Source organism: Notothenia rossii (genome assembly GCF_949606895.1).
Source record: "Notothenia rossii genome assembly, chromosome: 3".
In the NCBI taxonomy this organism is placed as follows: Eukaryota; Metazoa; Chordata; class Actinopteri; order Perciformes; family Nototheniidae; genus Notothenia; species Notothenia rossii.
The window spans coordinates 12,795,940-12,814,679 of NC_136901.1; the positions used below are offsets into that span (position 1 = coordinate 12,795,940).

At 40.1% G+C, this 18,740-nt stretch overlaps 2 protein-coding genes across 2 annotated transcripts; one reads left to right on the top strand and one right to left on the bottom strand.

The window, feature by feature from the left end:
- Positions 1-720: 720 nt before the first annotated feature.
- On the bottom strand, positions 721-18,468 carry LOC307034003 (uncharacterized protein). The gene is made up of 6 exons (XM_079672673.1): positions 18,437-18,468; positions 10,527-10,582; positions 10,120-10,173; positions 9,251-9,946; positions 9,111-9,158; positions 721-4,678 (listed from the first exon to the last, which is right to left on the bottom strand). The coding sequence occupies exons 2-6, from the start codon at positions 10,540-10,542 to the stop codon at positions 1,308-1,310; spliced, it is 4,185 nt and encodes a 1,394-aa protein (XP_079528799.1). The 5' UTR covers positions 10,543-10,582; positions 18,437-18,468; the 3' UTR covers positions 721-1,307.
- Positions 14,811-16,820, top strand: LOC307034011 (E3 SUMO-protein ligase ZBED1-like). Its single transcript, XM_079672687.1, has 2 exons — positions 14,811-16,016; positions 16,210-16,820. The coding sequence occupies exons 1-2, from the start codon at positions 15,036-15,038 to the stop codon at positions 16,453-16,455; spliced, it is 1,227 nt and encodes a 408-aa protein (XP_079528813.1). The 5' UTR covers positions 14,811-15,035; the 3' UTR covers positions 16,456-16,820.
- Positions 18,469-18,740: the final 272 nt, after the last annotated feature.

Here is an 18,740-nt window from a genome sequence, read left to right on the forward strand (position 1 = left end):
AATACAACAAACTTCCTTGTTTGCATGGCCACGAAAAAAAAATGATGAGCTCATCCGAGGTTCACATCACTCCACCTGTGCTGGGGAGCTCCCCATTGTGTCCATGCTCACCTACACCACCCAGTGTTCAGAAGAATATTACAACAGATTGACCAATCATACATACAGATATGATGACTGCAACACTTACACTAGCAGGAGTTACCTAATGCGTCTTTATACAAAATGGAAGAACAGCAGTTCATAAAACAGAAAGAGATTATCTGCACCATGAGGGTTGATTGTACTCTTGACAATGAGAAAGTAAAAAGTTATGCGAAAGCTAGTTAGCTAACAACGGCTATCAGCATGAAGTAACAGATTACATGTAATGGGATTACACAGTGGCGTCGCCTGGTCTGGGCATCCGAGGACTGTGGCCGGATCTCAAGATCAATAATTTTTCACAATATAATTAGTATTTTTTTTTAAATGTCAGGATCTATTCGTCTGTCATACCAAGCATACGTTATAGCTCTCAGGAATAATATGACAGTACAAGTACTTTTGGGTCTCTGTTTGTCATTCAAGTGTGTGTGTGTGTGTGTGTGTGTGTGTGTGTGTGTGTGTGTGTGTGTGTGTGTGTGTGTGTGTGTGTGTGTGTGTGTGTGTGTGTGTGTGTTTGTGTGTGTGTGTGGCAGGAGCGCATTTTGTGTGAGTGAGTAAGTGAGAGAGAGTGTGAACCGGAGATAGAGTTTTAATGAATTATTTACATGTAATATTGTGTATTCTTTGAATACTCTATTGATATATACTGGTATATATATATTTATTTTAACGTTCAATTGTCGGGCTAAGCCCCCGATGTAACTAGATCCAGGCAACGCCCCCGGGATTACGTAATCATAATACAAAGAAAAAAAGATAACTGTATTTCCCGGCTTACATTAACCTTAACAATACATAATCAGAATACTGTTACATTTCTAAAACAGAAAAGGAATTACAGGTTTACAATGTTACGATACGTTTAAAAATAAAAAACAATATATTACAAAGCACTATAATGAAGTAATTTTAATGGTTTGCATTTTTAGCCCTCCTAACAATTAGAAGAAGAAAGAAAAAGGTGGCGTTCTAAACAACACAAACTGTATGAAAACAGAACTATGCGATTGGTTATTAATGAGTACTTACAGAAATCCTCTTCGGTGAAGAAAAATGTTCAGTTGGTGTTGTAGTTCGTTCTTAGTGTCCCTATTGACCTTAATGAGTCGATATGATGTTCCATCTAGTAACATCATGATGATCATGAGTCAGTGGGAAGGTCAGAGGATGATACACTTGTATTTTAGTTTTAGTTCATTTATTTCTTGTTTGTGCTTTCTCTCCGTGTCGTGTATTTGTTCTTTTAGACTTTTTTCTTTGTGTCTGTTAAGATCTTGTAGCAGATCGTACTCTTTGCCATGGCTCTCTCCTTTCTCTTCCATTTGTCTTTTATGCTTTTTCTTCAGGTCCTCTATTTCCTCCATGTGCTTCTCCACCAAGGCTGTAAAGTCCTTGGTGTATTTCTGTTTGAACTCGTTGAATTCTTCAGCTTGTTTTCTGGCCTCCTCTTCATATTTATTCTTCATCTCCTCCAGTTCTTTCTTATATTTTCCTTGTAATTCCTGTCTCTCCTTCTCCTTCTGTTCACTTCTCTTTAGATCTTCTTCTTTTCTTTTCTGTTCATGTTTCTCTCTTTCCTGATCGTATTCTTCTTGCGACCTCTGAATTCTTGTTTGCTCGTCTCGTCGTCTCTTTTCATTTTCTTGACGTTGTTTTCCCCACCATTCTTTTCTTTCCTTCTCCCAGTCTTCTTTTTGCTTTCTCATCTCTTCTTTTTTGTCCTCTAACTCTCCTTCAAGTTTTTGCTCCAATTCCCTTTGCTTCATATCATCCTGCCTTTTCTTCTCCATCGCTTCCTTTTTTATCAGTTCTTCTTCTCTTCTTCTCTCCTCCTCTTCCTTGTTTATTTTATACTGAAATTCTTCATGTTGTTTGGCTCTTTCCTTCTCAATTTCCTTCTTAATCTTTTGTTCATTATTTTGTCTTTCTTGCTCGTATTCTTCTTGCGACTCTTTCGTTTTTCTTTGCTCCTCAAGTTGTCTCTTCTCATTTTCTTGGCGTTGTTTTCCCCACCATTCTTTTCTCTCCTTCTCCCAGTCTTCTTTTTGCTTTCTCATCTCTTCTTTACTCTGCTCCAAATCTCCTTCAAGTTTCTTCTCCCATTCCTTTCGTTGCAGTTCTTCCTGCCTTTTCTTCTCCATGTCCTCTTTTTCCCTCTGTTCCTCTTCCCTCCCTCTCTCCTCTCGTTCCTTGTTCCTTTTTTCTTCCATTTCTTTAAGTTGTTGGGCTCTCTCCTGCTCAATTTCTTGTCTTCTTTTCATTTCAAGTTGTTCTCTTTCCTGATTGTATTCTTTTTGCATATTCTGAATTCTTGTTTGCTCGTCTCGTCGTCTCTTTTCATTTTCTTGACCTTGTTTTTCCCACAATTCTTCTCTCTCCTTCTCCCAGTCTTCTTTGTGCTTTCTCATCTTTTCTTTACTCTGCTCCAACTCTCTTTCAAGTTTTTCCTCCCATTCCTTTTTTGTAATTTCATCCTGCTTCTTCTTCTCCATGTCCTCTTTTCTTCTCAGTTCCTCTTCCATCCTTCTCTCCTCTCGTTCCTTGTGGATTTTTTCCTCCATCTCTTGAAGCTGTTTGGCTCTCTTCTGCTCAATGTCAGCTCTCTCCTGTTCCATTCTATTCATCACTTCTTTCATTTCCTCCTCGTGTTTTCTTTGCAGCTCCTCCCTCTGTCTCTGCATCTCTTCTTCCTTCTCCTTCAGGATCTTCTCCACTTCCTTCTGTATGGCGGCCTCGGCTTCTTGGAACATCTCTGAGGTGTAACAGCAGCCGCCATTTTCCTTCAGCATTTTGTTGGACTTCTCAATCAGCTCTCTGACTTGCATGCGGTCTGTTTCATTGTTGTTATTGAAGAGCTGGTATCTCCCTCCACAGTCAGTGATCAGTTTCTTCAAAAAGCCACCAGACTTTTCTATGTAGGTCTGGATTGGTGTGTTTTTAAGATCATCTCCTCTGGTGAAAATAATGATGATGAAATCTCCAGATTTCTTGCCAAAATATTTCTTGATCAGTTCCACTGAGTCTTTTTCCTCTTGTGTAAATCGGCCGATCTGCAGCACCAGTAAGAACACATGAGGTCCAGGAGACATCATGCTGATGCATTTAACAAGCTCCTCTTGAACAGCCTCTTTGGACAGTGTCGTGTCAAACAAGCCGGGGGTGTCCACCACGGCAACAGGTCTTCCACCAACCTCTCCTGTTGCTTTTTCGCAAAACTGGGTCACTGACTCTGTGCTTGGAGTCGATGTAAAATGTTCTCTTCCCAAAATGGTGTTTCCAGTTGCACTCTTCCCACTGCCAGTCTTCCCAATCAGCACCATCCTGAGACACTCTCTGTTCTGACTTTCATCAACACCTCCCATCTCACTTTTCTTTTTAACGTCCTGCAGTTCAGCTTCAAGTGTTTTGTTAGTGTTATTTAACTCTACCACCTTCTTCATCTGAGCCTTGGTGAACATCTTCATTGTGAAGCACCTGGATCCTTCCATGCTGGTCTCCCCCACAGTATTCAACAGCTCTGGGATCTGCTGCTGGCCCTTGATGTTGAGAACAACATATCTTCCTCCACAGCTCTGACGGAGCTCCTGGATGTCCTTGTTCTCCTTTAGAAAGTGAACAACAGCTGGAGCTGTAGGATCTGACTCCACAGTGAACAGAATCAAGGTGAAGTCGTTGACTTGAGGGCTGAATGTGTTCTGGATGGTCTCTAACTCTCCCTTGTCTTCATCAGTGAGGGGACCCACGGGTAGGACCAGGATGAAGGCATGGACGCCCTCAGGATCACAGAGGGAGACACACCTGATTGATTCCTCCATCACTTCCTCCTGAGGTTTTCCACGCAAAGCAGGCAGCTCCATCAGGGAAACCCGGCGTCCACACACCTCTCCCTGATGTTTAACACACTCTGAGGAGTTGGAGACTGAAGGAAGCTCTCTCTGACCTAAAATGGCCTTGGCTGCTGAAGTCTTCCCTGCTCCTCTCCTCCCACACAGAACCAGGTTTAAAGCTGGTTTGACGTCTTCAGTGAAGGTGAGAAACGTTTCTTTGTTTTCAAGAACTATCTTCTCAATCTTATCCATCAATGAGTCACGGTTGTTGTGAACCATGTTGTAGAGTCTTCCTCCACAGTCTTCAAGCAGCTGATCCACTATGAAAGTCTTATTGTCATTGTTGGTTATGATGATCATTGAGTGTTTAAAAGCTTCTGGACCAAACAGACTCAGGATGAACTTCAGTCTTTGTCTGTTCTCTTCAGTGAAATCAGAAGGCTTCACTATCAGCAGCAGGACATTGGGTCCAGGAGAACAAAGACTCACAACGCTCTTCACCTCGGTTCTCACTAACTCTTCTGATAGATGGAACATTTCTTTAGTTTTCAATACTTTCAACTGTTTCCCCTTCCACTCTCCATTGGTTGTCACAGAGTTTGTGATCTTTTGTAAGACAACACCTTTGCCCTCTGTGATTAAGGAACTGATTCTATTTTTTTTCTTCTTACCTTTTCCCAATAGCATAATCCTGAATTTAGATGCTGTAATATAACAGAAGAACAATTAATAACATTAACTCATACAGACTGAAATCATTACACTGTGCTTACACAAAATATTCTCAAGTAATTTTGTAATTAATTAAAACGTTAAATAAAACACGGTACGAAACAGAAAAACTGATTTTATCTTGATTTTATAAATGACCTTTTCTGTTTTTATTTTCTTGACACTGAATATAAATGTTGTTTTCCTCAACATTGTTATGGAATTTTTAATATATCACTGTAACTACCAACTATAGATCCCTTATTTTGGGAGTTGTGGTATGCGTTTCGGTTAATACTGGAGAAAAGATGATACCAATACATGATAAGCCAACCCTGTCAACTAAAAATGACCGTCCCAAGGACCAAACTGCATTCTCAATTACGTTTAGCTAGAAACGTATTTTCTCCCACGTTACGTTCGTTATGAACGTATCTCAAATATGTTTATTTTCTACACATCTTCTAGAAACATATTTTCTCCCACGTTACGTTTCTTATGAACGTATCTTAAATACGTTTATTTTCTACATATCTTTGCCATTTATTGTCTTGCTTATAATAATGATAATAGTCATTTATAAATATCATTTTAGAGCACACATTTGAAATTGAGAATCGGGCTCGATATATGGTTAAATTAAAATCAGTGGGCGAGGCTGTAATTTCGCCAGCTGTTACTCTCATGAGCGAGGCAGAAAATAATAGTTTTAACATGCCAAAAAGCTGCTGTGTCGTTTATTGCACCTCAAACTTTAAAACAAATCCAGAGTTACGTGTTTCTGTACTTCCTCTAAGAAGAAAGGACAGTAACAGAAGATCTCTGTGGCTTCAGGCTTGATCGCTGTTCAAATGACAGCGTTGGTTTCCCCAAAAGTGGGCGGGGCTGTAAAGTGACGTAGATTTTACTCATCTATTATTCAAAACCATTATATTTATTCTAACGTAAATTACATGCCAGTGTTTTATCTTTTTATTTATTTTATTTTATTTTAAATAGTATAATGTCTGAATTTTTTCCCGTCTGTGAGGAAAAGAACTGGGGCATAGAGCCTCAAAATACTGAAATCTGTATTTTTGAAAATCTTTTTTTCCTTCTAATTTGTTATTCTTTTCTAAATAACACATTGTTATTTACTCAACAATAACACACAATTATCCTTGTTTTTATTTATTCGTTTAATTCTATAATCTTGGGCTTTTTAGCCGTAAATACAGTCACCGGAAACAGACGTAGGCCTGTAAGGGACATTTCGAGTGATACACACCACAAACCCACTGAACAGATTACCGAAGATGCTCAGTTTGAAGCTCGTTGATTGGGTGTTTTAACCACAATGCATGTTGGGATATGATGTTAATGCGATATGATATCCGAAAACATTTAAAAAAAAAAATAATAATACTTTATTCCGAGTGTTCTTGCTTTTCTCTTTGAAATTCATCACATAACGGAATTGTAATACACGGTTCGGCTGCATTAAATATTACACATCTGCCGTAGTTCGCTATTTATAGAGCCCTGGTGAGAAGACTTCTAGACAAACATGAGGAACTGCTGCCAAAACTGAATATGTGACGTGGATCATAAATAGATCAACAATTAAACAACATCTTGCATTTCTTTTCACACAATACGTCTCCTCGCAGTATCAATAGTAATTCGGCTGACTTTTATATTTGATCCAATTGGTAGATAGGTTATATTTACACCATACCGGTGCACAGCTGATAGAAAAGGACTTGTACTTTTTAAAGATATTACCGATTTTCTTTGAATATAAGAATGTAAATACTGAGTTGAGAGAATAGTCAGGGGACTTGGGTGATGGGAGACACATCTATGGAATCACAATTTCAATAGCTTACAATTAAATGACGGATATGCCTTTCTGTGATGTTTTACAAATCAGATATTAATGTGTTAAATTAATTAATGTGTTGTAGTAAAACATGAGAAATAGTATAGCAATATCCTGTGAAATTATGTAAAAACATGAATAAAACTACACATCTTCAGATGTTATACATACATAAGTGTCCTACACTAATACAAAGTTATTATTAGTATGCTGTGTGACCTTGTGTGCACCGCCTACTGGTTAAAGCACGTTATTGAATTATTTTTGTTGAATAATGTTAAATAATGTTATTTGATGAAAAAAATATTAAGAGTACATACTTTCATAGGGGGAAAGTATAAGGTCAATAATAGAAAAATATAGAATATAAAAAATCAAGAAGATACTGTAAGTGATCTCTACAATAAAACAGTTTAGTGCTGGATGTAGCCTACAAAGATATTAATAGGAGGATGTGCAAAACAGACAAACTAATTAACCTTTATTAACACATTAAAGAATACTTTAGGTTAAGGTTTTCTTTCAAATAAGAAAAAAGCTTTGGGGGTATCTATCTACAGATAAATATTAAGCCTGACAAAGTACTTACTAGGTTTTAGCGCTAGTATCCTGTTAGTTGTTGTGTTTTTAGTGTTTGTCTATCTGTCTTCTTATGTTAATGACTCTACTCTCTCTTTCCAGGTGTCTGCACTTCCTGTCCGTGTGGCACCTTCTAGACTGATTGTTGTTCCCGCCCCTGATTGTGTCCACCTGTGCCCCATTACCTAATGTGTGTATATAGAGTCCTTCTCTCCCTTTGTCTTGTGTTGGTTCGTCTTGTCTTATCATCACATCCATGCCTGTTTGCCAGAGACCTATTTTGCATTACCTAGTCGAACCTAGTGATTCTATGGAGAGTCCTAGTAGATCCTAGAAGTCATCATTGAAAAGCTTTGAGTTCTTTGCAATAAAGAAGATTACAAAGCAACGGAATCGAGCATCTGAGTTCTTACGAGCCCATCGTGTCAGTACTTAACGTCTAATATATTGCTTTCCTGCAATGTTAACTATGTTGAAACACTTATTTTAACTGATATTATACACATTAATTATACTCTTATGTATGTAGATGAGTAAAAATGAGCTGTCATGTGGGTATATATTAATGCTGCCCATTATGGATACAAGCGATTTTCACCCATTTAGTAATTACATGTTTGTCACAGTCTGCTTTCTCACTCACCTATTTTCTGCATTAACATTCCTTAGTCACCTGGTAGTCCCACCCTGTCTCTCTCTCTCTCACTCTGTTACACCCATCAGCTCCATTAGTATTTAGGCCCACTTCACTTTCACCTCAGTGCCAGATCGTACTTTGCAGCATGCCAGTCTTTCCCGCATTACCCTCCAGATTGCTCTCCCGGTGTCGACCCTGCCTGTCCCTGACCAGCCTGCCTCGCCTGCTCCCTGACCCGTTCTGTACCTGCGACTCCCGTCTTGCTTTCTCCTGGAACCCTCGCCTGTCACCGACCAGCCCTTTGCCTACTATCTGCCGTTTTGTCTCCTACCAGCCTATTGCCTTTAATAAAGCTGGTTACCGACTATCCCTGGTTTCCCGTGTGTTGCATTTTGGTTCTCAGCTTGTTTGTGACAATTTTTTACATTTGTACACACCAATGTGTTTCCTATCGCCTAAACCTCCAGGGCTGTACACAGTTTAATGGTGTCAACTTTTAATTTTGGGAAAAACGAAAACGTCTTTTAAAACTACAATTCCCAGTAGAGACATGCCATAGAGGACATGTTGCGAAACACAATAGCCAGCATGTCTATTTCATGTGTATAGTCTGCCGTGTTTTCGTTCCATTTCAAAGAGCTTGACGCTCGGCGTAACCTTGGCGCACTGCCACTCCAACATCCAATTCCAGAGCTTGAAGATGAATCACGGGGTTTGTCAACAGGACTGTAGTCCCAAACGATAGCTGGGGATTGTGGGTAGTGTAGTGTCTTCGGCCATCCTAAACTGAATTTTTTTTCGGATATCATATCGCATTAACAACACCACATCTGGCGTCACAGAGATCTTCTGTTACTGTCCTTTCTTCTTAGAGGAAGTACAGAAACACGTAACTCTGGATTTGTTTTAATGTTTGAGGTGCAATAAATGACACAGCAGCTTTTTGGCATGTTAAAACTATTATTTTCTGCCTCGCTCATGAGAGTAACAGCTGGCGAAATTACAGCCTCGCCTACTGATTTCAAATGTGTGCTCTAAAATTATATTTATAAATGACTATCATCATTATTATAAGCAAGACAATAAATGGCAAAGATATGTAGAAAATAAAGTATTTAAGATACGTTCATAAGAAACGTAACTTGGGAGAAAATATGTTTCTAGAAGATATGTAGAAATAAACGTATTTGAGATACGTTCATAACGAACGTAACGTGGGAGAAAATACGTTTCTAGCTAAACGTAATTGAGAATGCAGTTTAGTTCTGTGGGAACGTAATTTTTAGGAGACAGGGTTGGATAAGCACTGAAATTATGAGAGTATTTATTTAAAAATAAATGTACTTACAATTAGTCACAGTGGTCAACTCTTGAATTGATTCAACACCACACAGCCCTGTAAAAGAGGACATCATTATTTTGCAGCTTAATGTTCTAATTTAATCATGTATGATTTGAATAACAGAGTTGTCATTGTCCTTCACCTACCAGCAGCTTGAACAGCTTCTATGATATGAGTCCCTGTTTCCTTTGGTTTTTGACTTTGATGATCAACCGGTAAGGAAGACGTGGTGTCCTCGAACACATCACAGCTCACACACTCTCCATAGTTCTCCTTTTGACCAGTTTGACCCAAGCGTGTTAACAGCTCTGGATGTTGAAGGTTCTCCAGCTTCAAGTATCTGAATCTACATTTTCTGATCATGTCTTGTAATGGGGTTTGTCCCATGTATTGTTCCATTAAACCTGAACCCTCCTCTCTGGGTGGTGTTATGAGCATCAGTGAATGATTAAATGACTGATCACTGAAGCGTTCCAGGACTCTGCAGAGTCTCTGTTTGTGTTCCTCAGTGAAGTCTTCAGGCTGTAGAACCAGCAGGAACACATGAGGTCCAGGATGAGAGAGCCTCACACACTCTTTCAGATGTTCTGTCAGTTTGTGTTCATAGATGTTGGCATGCAGCAGATCTGGGGTGTTGATCACATCTACTCTTTTCCTCTCCAGCTGTCCACTGATTATCTGACAGTGGTCTGGTTCTTCCTCACTGTTGAACACAGTCTCTCCGAATATGAAGTTCCCCACTGAACTCCTCTCAGGCCACACAGTCCCTCCGAATATGAAGTTCCCCACTGAACTCCTCTCAGACCAGCTGTTCCCCAGCAGAACAACCCTCAGCTCAGACACTGTGAAATACAAAGAGTTAGTAAAGGCAACTCCATGCAGATTTTCATGTATTTATTTATAGTTGTATTTGCTGTTTAACCTAAGGGTTTAGTCATTACAGCAGATTGTACCTACAAAATACTGAACACTCAGGTGTTCCTAAAGCAGAATACTACAGTTCAGTTTTACTTACTGTTAGGTGGCAGGAACTCATAGCTACTACTGCGCTTTAGAGGATATGGTTTATCTGTTATTGGAAAGAATTGTATTATTAATTACATGTAATTTAAAATAGACGGTACAGTGGTCTACAACATTGAACCAGATAGGAAACAGACACATGGCAAACCTACCAGAACACAACATAAAAAAAAGAGACGAAATCCAGAAAGTGACCCGAGGACAGCCAGGCAGCTGCATTTCTTTATTAAAACACCACACTTGTTTTGTTTTATCTGCTCCAAAAAGTCAATACTAGCATTTTAAACTTGTGATTAATCATGATAATTAAAGAATTAAAAAATGTTGTGACACCACACATTTATATTCATGGACAGAGACAGACAGTCTTTTATCCAGAGTAGACCTGACTGGACTCACCTTCTGCAGTCGCCATACTGCGCTCTTCTGAAAACAGCTTTCCTGAACACGAGAAACTAAAGGAAGAAGAATTACATTTTAGATAATCGGATGGAAAATCGGTTCAGTTCATTTAATCTCTGCCTGATACTAAATACTGCAGCCCCAACATGACTCCTACATTCGGTTTTAGAAATATCCATAGTCTAGATATAAGTACACCACACGCACGCCACACACACACACACACACACACACACACACACACACACACACACACACATACACACACACACACACACACACACACACACACACACACACACACACACACACACACACACACACACACACACACACACACACACACACACACACACACACACACACACACACACACACACACACACACACACACACACACACACACACACACACACACACACACATATATATATTTATTGTGACGACCCCTCCACACCACTAGGGGTTCTGTTCTGGCTCTGTGTTCCCTGTCCGGCTTAAAGATAGCCCATCAAGTTTCGGAGGGCGCTCTCATTCCTCTCGCACACTCCCCTTGTGAGCCTCGCGCCGCGGCTGTCTATTTTGGTATTGCTATTAATAAATAATAGTTATATTTTCATACCCCTCGTCTTGACTCCCAGCTTTTTGTTACAGCCCAAGAGCCGGGCTGTAACAATATAAAACCAGTCTTATCAGGTCTTTGATGTTGGCTTTTGTGTGTTGAAAAAAGGCAGTACTGGGACGCTTCATCTTTATATTTCTTATGAAATTAAGATTATTATTATTTACATAAAACAATAAAACGTTTTATAAAGTAAATAAAAAACTACAATAAACACTCATATAATAATATTGATAATATCACATAATACATTTCAATATCATAAATATGGAATACTTTCAACCAGTATAAAAGACTGAAAATCACAGTATAAATCACACTCATCATCTTAAAAACACATTGACATACAAATGCTGTAATGTTGACATAGCAGCAATTATTATAATGATATTAATAATTATCCTTATTATTATTATCTTTATATGCAGTGTTTTTTGCACTGTACAGTATTTGTAATAAACTTAGCACAAAAAGTAAAGAAATGTGTGTTCGGTAGATGATTTATTTGTTTTAACAATGTCTCTTGGCAATAAATCTTATACCGTTGGAAAGCCTGTTTTCTTACCTTTCCAATGGTGCCACATTTGTGAGGAACAAGCATTTGTGGGATGAGCAGCAGAGCTGAGTATGTGGGGTACACCCATGAAAATGTGACAAACCTCCTCTGCCAATGCCAAACAGCTGCTGACTCTAGTTTGGTGTTATTTGGTGGATTGGATGATTGAAGTCTGATAAATAAAGACATATTGGCAGCACAAGCAGCCTCAGTAGTGTATGGAAGAACCAAACACAGCCACAACAGCCTCTGCTCCTCATGCTGTCACCAGCCTGCTCACACTCTGATGTGGGATGGCCTCCCATTTTTCAACCAACATTTGTCCCAAGTCAGCCAACGTGGTTGTGTTGGTCACTCGACAGAGGCACGGACAGCAGGGCCAAGTTGATCCCAAAATGGGGTTTAGGTCAGGACTGCAGGCAGGCCATCCCATCCTCTCCTACTCTATCAGCAAAGCGTTCTCCACGTCTTCTCCACACTGTGACCCTACAATCCATGTGGTGTAGGCAGAATCTGGACTCATCGCTGAACATAATGTTCCTCCACATGTTGAGGTTCCAGTGCTCTGAACACAATGTTCCTCCACATGTTGAGGTTCCAGTGCTCTGAACACAATGTTCCTCCACATGTTGTGGTTCCAGTGCTCTGAACATAAGGTTCCTCCACATGTTGAGGTTCCAGTGCTCTGAACATAATGTTCCTCCACATGTTGAGGTTCCAGTGCTCTGAACATAAGGTTCCTCCACATGTTGAGGTTCCAGTGCTCTGAACATAATGTTCCTCCACATGTTGAGGTTCCAGTGCTCTGAACATAATGTTCCTCCACATGTTGTGGTTCCAGTGCTCTGAACCTAATGTTCCTCCACATGTTGAGGTTCCAGTGCTCTGAACACAATGTTCCTCCACATGTTGTGGTTCCAGTGCTCTGAACACAATGTTCCTCCACATGTTGTGGTTCCAGTGCTCTGAACACAATGTTCCTCCACATGTTGAGGTTCCAGTGCTCTGAACACAATGTTCCTCCACATGTTGAGGTTCCAGTGCTCTGAACACAATGTTCCTCCACATGTTGAGGTTCCAGTGCTCTGAACACAATGTTCCTCCAGATGTTGAGCTTCCAGTGCTCTGAACATAATGTTCCTCCACATGTTGAGGTTCCAGTGCTCTGAACACAATGTTCCTCCACATGTTGAGGTTCCAGTGCTCTGAACATAATGTTCCTCCTCATGTTGAGGTTCCAGTGCTCTGAACATAATGTTCCTCCACATGTTGTGGTTCCAGTGCTCTGAACCTAATGTTCCTCCACATGTTGTGGTTCCAGTGCTCTGAACATAATGTTCCTCCACATGTTGAGGTTCTAGTTCTCTGAACATAATGTTCCTCCACATGTTGAGGTTCCAGTGCTCTGAACATAATGTTCCTCCACATGTTGAGGTTCCAGTGCTCTGAACATAATGTTCCTCTGTATGTTGAGGTTCCAGTGCTCTGAACATAATGTTCCTCCACATGTTGAGGTTCTAGTTCTCTGAACATAATGTTCCTCCACATGTTGAGGTTCTAGTTCTCTGAACATAATGTTCCTCCACATGTTGAGGTTCCAGTGCTCTGAACATAATGTTCCTCCACATGTTGAGGTTCCAGTGCTCTGAACATAATGTTCCTCCACATGTTGAGGTTCCAGTCATGGCAGGTTCCTGGCAGCAGTACGAGACCGGAGAGTGGCTGCTGTTTGGCATTGGCAGAGGAGATTTGTCATATTTTTCATGGGCGCAACCCTCATACTCAGCTCTGCAGCTTATCCCACAAATGCGGCACCATTTGAAGATAAGAAAACAGGTACAAGATATATTGCCAAGAAGCATTGTTACAACAAAGAAATAATCTACCAAACCAAAAATGTATACTTTTTGTGTTAAGTTTAGTTGTAACACTGTTTATTCTATTTCACATGTACAGTGCATGGTCTAATTATTCCAGAACTTTACTTGCACCATTGTGTCACTTGCAACATTTTGGACTCAAATACTGTACTTAAGTACAAATGTGAGACACTTGTACTTTATTTGAGTATTTACAGTTGCTATTAGGGATGTTAACGGTTAATCGACTATCGATTAATTGTCGAAAAGAATTTACTCGATTAAATTAAATTAATTGTGACTAATTGAACATTGTAATCTAAGACCGTTTCCCACAGGACGTACTTGAACTAGTGATGGGATTTATGGCTCTTTGAAGGGAGCCGGATCTTATGGCTCCGTTCCTTTCAAAGAGCCGTTCAAAAGAGCCGTTCAAAAGAGCCTTTTTTTTTGGCGGGGTTACTTGGTTTGTCTGTGAAATAATCACCAGGATAAGGATTGACTGTATTGCCAGACCTAATGTCAATAATCTGCTTTGTAAACACGACACAAGTTGGCGCCATATCCATGTCATTCATGTCCGTGAATGTACTACTTTGAATTTACCCTCCGTATGTATTAAGTAAATAAAGTTGCCTTGCCTTGAATGAAATTCACGCAACTCTTAATATAGATACTGTGTTTTTAAGTGGCGATGGAGATCATTTGTTGGCCCTGCTTTAAAGGATATTTTGCCTTTACAAATGGTGCGCTTTTTTGGTTGAAGTGCATCAAAATGCTGCTGCGTTTTCGCGTTTGGCTCATTTTCCATCCGAAAAACACGTCGTCTACCTGTCCTGTAGCCTACCACTTGTTATGACTTCTCTCTCTCGCGTATTCCGTTAAGACCCACCCCATCTCACTCCTCCTGCTGAAACCTACTAATCAGAGTAGGGGCGGTTCTTCACAGAATACGTTTGGGGAACAAAATCAAGCTTTTTAACAGGCGAGTGGATTTTGGCAGGCAGTGAGTGCGGACTAACAATTGAACGATAACAAGAACGGCTCTCACCAAGTACGACTCGGTTCCCCTCGTTCATACCAAAGAGCCGTTCAAAAGAATCGGCTCGTTCGCGACCGACACATCACTAACTTGAACGTGACCCGAGATTCTCGCGAGCCGCTAGAGCTAGACCTGTCACAAACTTGAGGCGGCAAAAAAACTAAAACAAACAATGATGAGGCGGTCAAAACGGAGTGGATTGTGGGAGCATTTTAGATTAATTAACGATGAAAAAGACGCACAATGCAAACTTTGCGGTGCTACATTTAAATACAACAGCTCTACAAGTTCGTTAAGATACCACCTGAACAACTTGCATGTAACGTTAGCCATTCCGTCGCCTTCACAACCTACAATTGCTGCTGTGCTGGGAAGGCGAGTATGCGACCAAAGAAAAGCAGACGGCATTACTCAGAGAATTTGCGGGATGATTGAAAGAGATATAATGCCAATTAGCACCACCGAGGCCGAGGGATTTCGGGAGCTGATACAATTCATGGAGCCAGGATATAACATCCCTTCGCGAGCGACCGTGACTTCCAACTTGGAAGCACGCTACGAAATTAAGAAGGCTAAGCTAAAAACATGTTTGTCCGCGGCTAATGTGGCTCTGACGACGGATTGTTGGACAGCACTGACTACAGAAAGCTACATCACGATTACTTGCCACTATATTGAAAACGACTGGCAGGTAAAGTCGGCAGTCCTTCTTACGGAGAGCTTATCCGAGAGACATACAGCTGATAATTTAGCTGCCAAACTGAACCAGGCTGTGGAGTCATGGGGACTCACCGGCCGTGTAGTAGCCTGTGTGCACGACAACGCTCGGAACATTGTTTCAGCAAACAACCCCGCACGAGTCAGTTGGAAATCAGTGTGTTGCTTTGCTCATACTTTAAATCTGGCTGTCAATGACGGATTCGCTGCTGCTGGTGTCAACCGAGTAATTGGAGCTGCTGGCAGGCTGGTCAAGCACTTCAATCACAGCACACCAGCAACGAAAGCGCTAGAAGCAAAACAAAGACAAATGCAGCTACCAGCTCATCGGCTCATTCAGTCCTGTAAGACCAGGTGGAACTCTGTACATGCGATGTTTGGCAGACTCGTAGAACAGCGATGGGCCGTGTGTGCTGTGCTAACAGACCGCTCAGAGACCAAGCTTTCAGATGCGAGGACGCTGGAATTGAGAGACGACTTCTGGCAGCTTATGGAGGACATAGCGCCAGCACTAGAGGCTCTCCAATGTGCAACTACTGTAATGTCAGCAGAGACGGAGGTATCCATATCCAACACGTACCCCATCACATTTAGTCTGATTAACACGCATCTCAAGATGGCAAATGGAGACAGCAACAGAGTGGCGGAATTCAAATCTAAAGTGCGCACTTCGTTGGGGGAACGGATGAAGGTAAGCTATGGCCATTAATTAATTAAACTCTTCGATCACATTTGAGCTATATAACAGATTATGGGGTGAATCACTTATCACCAACACATTGTCACAGTGTAAACTGCGTTTTTATGCAGTTGTACCCTTGTCATGTCAAACCTTATTAAATAAAACTCTAATGCTAGCTTTCTCCTTTATTTAATTTTAACAGGTTGAGTCTGAAGACCTCACATCAACAACACCAATGATAGCAACGATGCTGGACCCACGGCATAAGCACCTGGGATTTCTAAGCCCAGCAAGCAGGATCTCAGCTAATACCAAACTGCTTGAACTGGCTATGGAAGAACATGTGGACTCCACATCAACAAATGAAGCCACCACTGGAGATGATGTGCCAGTCCAGGGAGCTACACTTCAGAGACACACTTCTGCTATGACTCTTCTACTGGGTTAAAACTATACCACCAGCAGCAACGATGACATTAAAGAGGAAGTGGACATGTTTCTGAAGGATGCCTCACCACTCCTTGATTCCAGTCCCACAGAATGGTGGAAAGTCAATGAAGGAAGATTTCCGAGGCTGGCAAATGTGGCACGACGATATCTGTGCATACCGGGCACGTCTGTCCCATCAGAACGTGTATTCTCAGCAGCTGGCCTGACTGTAAACAGGCTGCGCACACGACTTACTCCTGACCACGTTAATATGCTTATTTTCTTGAACAAAAATAGAGGGGTCTAGGTCAGGAGCCTATTCAAAACACATTGAGACAGGAATGTTTTTGTTTCAGGAGAGGTAGCCTATATCTTCATTTGACTGTTCTAAGGGTCGCTCTCTAATGTTACTGTCACCTTCCTCAGGGATGATTTAAGTTGTGTTCAGAATATATTTGAAGTTTCCAGGGCTAGTTATCTTACTGTTACCTTTCTCAGACCAAAGGGGATTATAAATGCTGCTGCTAATGTTTCAAGTTTTACATATGTAGTTAACCAGATTATAATGTGTAGGCTTAATATTGTGTAGGCTAGGCCTACCCATATTGTTTAGATTTCTATTTAAAATTAATTTTATTTTGCTTAATGTTTCACATGCGACAGGTGAGCCAGTGCACAATTATTTTTTTATGTATTTGAATTTTCTGTGCTTAATTTATTTTGTTAAACTACATAAATGCCATTATCTGCACATTATCCTAACTGGTACAATAAAACATCAATTGTGCAATATAGCATGCATTTTTATTCAGTAAATAAGCAATATTTAGCTTTTTATGTTAAAGACACTATCGATACAGTGAGAAATTTACATTCTCAGGAAAAAAGCCGTTTATATCAGTTAATCGTTAATCGATCGATAAGGTCAATCAACTAATGATTAATGAATTAATCGATAATTTGCATCCCTAGTTGCTATATTGTACTTCTACTCCACTAGAATTCAGAGTTAAATCGTGTACTTTTACTATTTGATTTATTTTGTTGTTACTTCACAGATGTGGATGAATGATGTGAAATATAATCAAGTGTTAAATCAGACTTTAGTTCCACCTGGAGTAAATCCACAAGCTACCCTGCAGTATAGAAAGTCATTCAAACTAGCTGCACCTTTACCAGCTTTGAGAACACTTTCATGATCAATCATCATAAAACATATCATATACATTATTCTGAAGTGGACCAATCTGCACAATGACTACTTTTACTGTTGGTACTTTAAGTATAGTTTGATCCTAATACTTTTGTAATTTTACTTGAGAAAACTTTTGAATATAGGACTTGTAACCGAGTATCCCTACCCTCTGGTACCTCTACTTTGATTTATTACAGTTTTTTTTAGTTGCTAACACACAACAATCTCACATAAAGCATAATTATTTAAACTCACTCTCAAAGAGCAAAACCTCAGCTCAAATCTTCAAAAACATTTTCAGCTCTGCTCCCAATTTGCAATTCAACTTGACACTTTTTGCAGAACACTGCACACGGTTCTATGTAAGACACAGACACCTGACACATTCACTTGGAAAAAACATGTCCGGTTGCTTGTTTCCTGATATCTGAAATGGCGCCTCGATACTTTATTTCGATGAAGGAATCACGATATAAACATTGTAAGAAGTCGTGTCAGTAAATTATCTTCATTTAAGAGAGTTTTAGAGATTAAACAACGAGTGAAAAAACGAGCAACTTTCGGTTCAGACTGAAACCCAGAACATGTTTTCTGATGGGTGTTGGCACTCGGCTGTTTCTGCTTCATAAGCCCGTAAAGATAACTGGTACTAACTTTGTACAACACACTGAGTACAAGCTGCTGCAGAACTTTATCATACAGTAAATCTACATTGTTATTAACAATACTATTTTTTGATTAACTCCGAATTCATTTAAACAATTTTACTATTACTTTATTATGTAGCGTCGTTTAAGTGACTGACCTGCATGAAGTCTTGCTTCGGTACTGCTGCGAACCGCGGTGAAGTTAGTTTTAGGATGGATATTCGACAGAGAAACGAGGCTTTCAGGGACCATCAACAAATGACTTTTCAATTACACAAGAACAATGTTATTTTTAATAAATCGACAGCTTCCCGGTCGTGTGAATGTTATGCAAATCCACTCTAGAGCATACATTTGTTGAAAACACCTATTTTTATTGCATTGTAATTCTCTAAATATTTTTATATCAATATTTGTATGGGAAAATGAGCATATGGCTTCAATAACTTCCAGGTCGTGTGA

Excerpts from the sequence above, each read along its gene's own strand:
- LOC307034003 (XM_079672673.1), bottom strand. Across the intron at positions 9,947-10,119 it reads TGAGTTCCTGCCACCTAACA|TGTCTGAGCTGAGGGTTGTT; the intron begins GTAAGTAAAACT and ends TGTATTTCACAG. Across the intron at positions 9,159-9,250 it reads AGAAGCTGTTCAAGCTGCTG|GGCTGTGTGGTGTTGAATCA; the intron begins GTAGGTGAAGGA and ends CCTCTTTTACAG.
- LOC307034011 (XM_079672687.1), top strand. The coding sequence starts at position 15,036 with ATGATTGAAAGAGATATAATGCCAATTAGCACCACCGAGGCCGAGGGA. Across the intron at positions 16,017-16,209 it reads CGTTGGGGGAACGGATGAAG|GTTGAGTCTGAAGACCTCAC; the intron begins GTAAGCTATGGC and ends TAATTTTAACAG.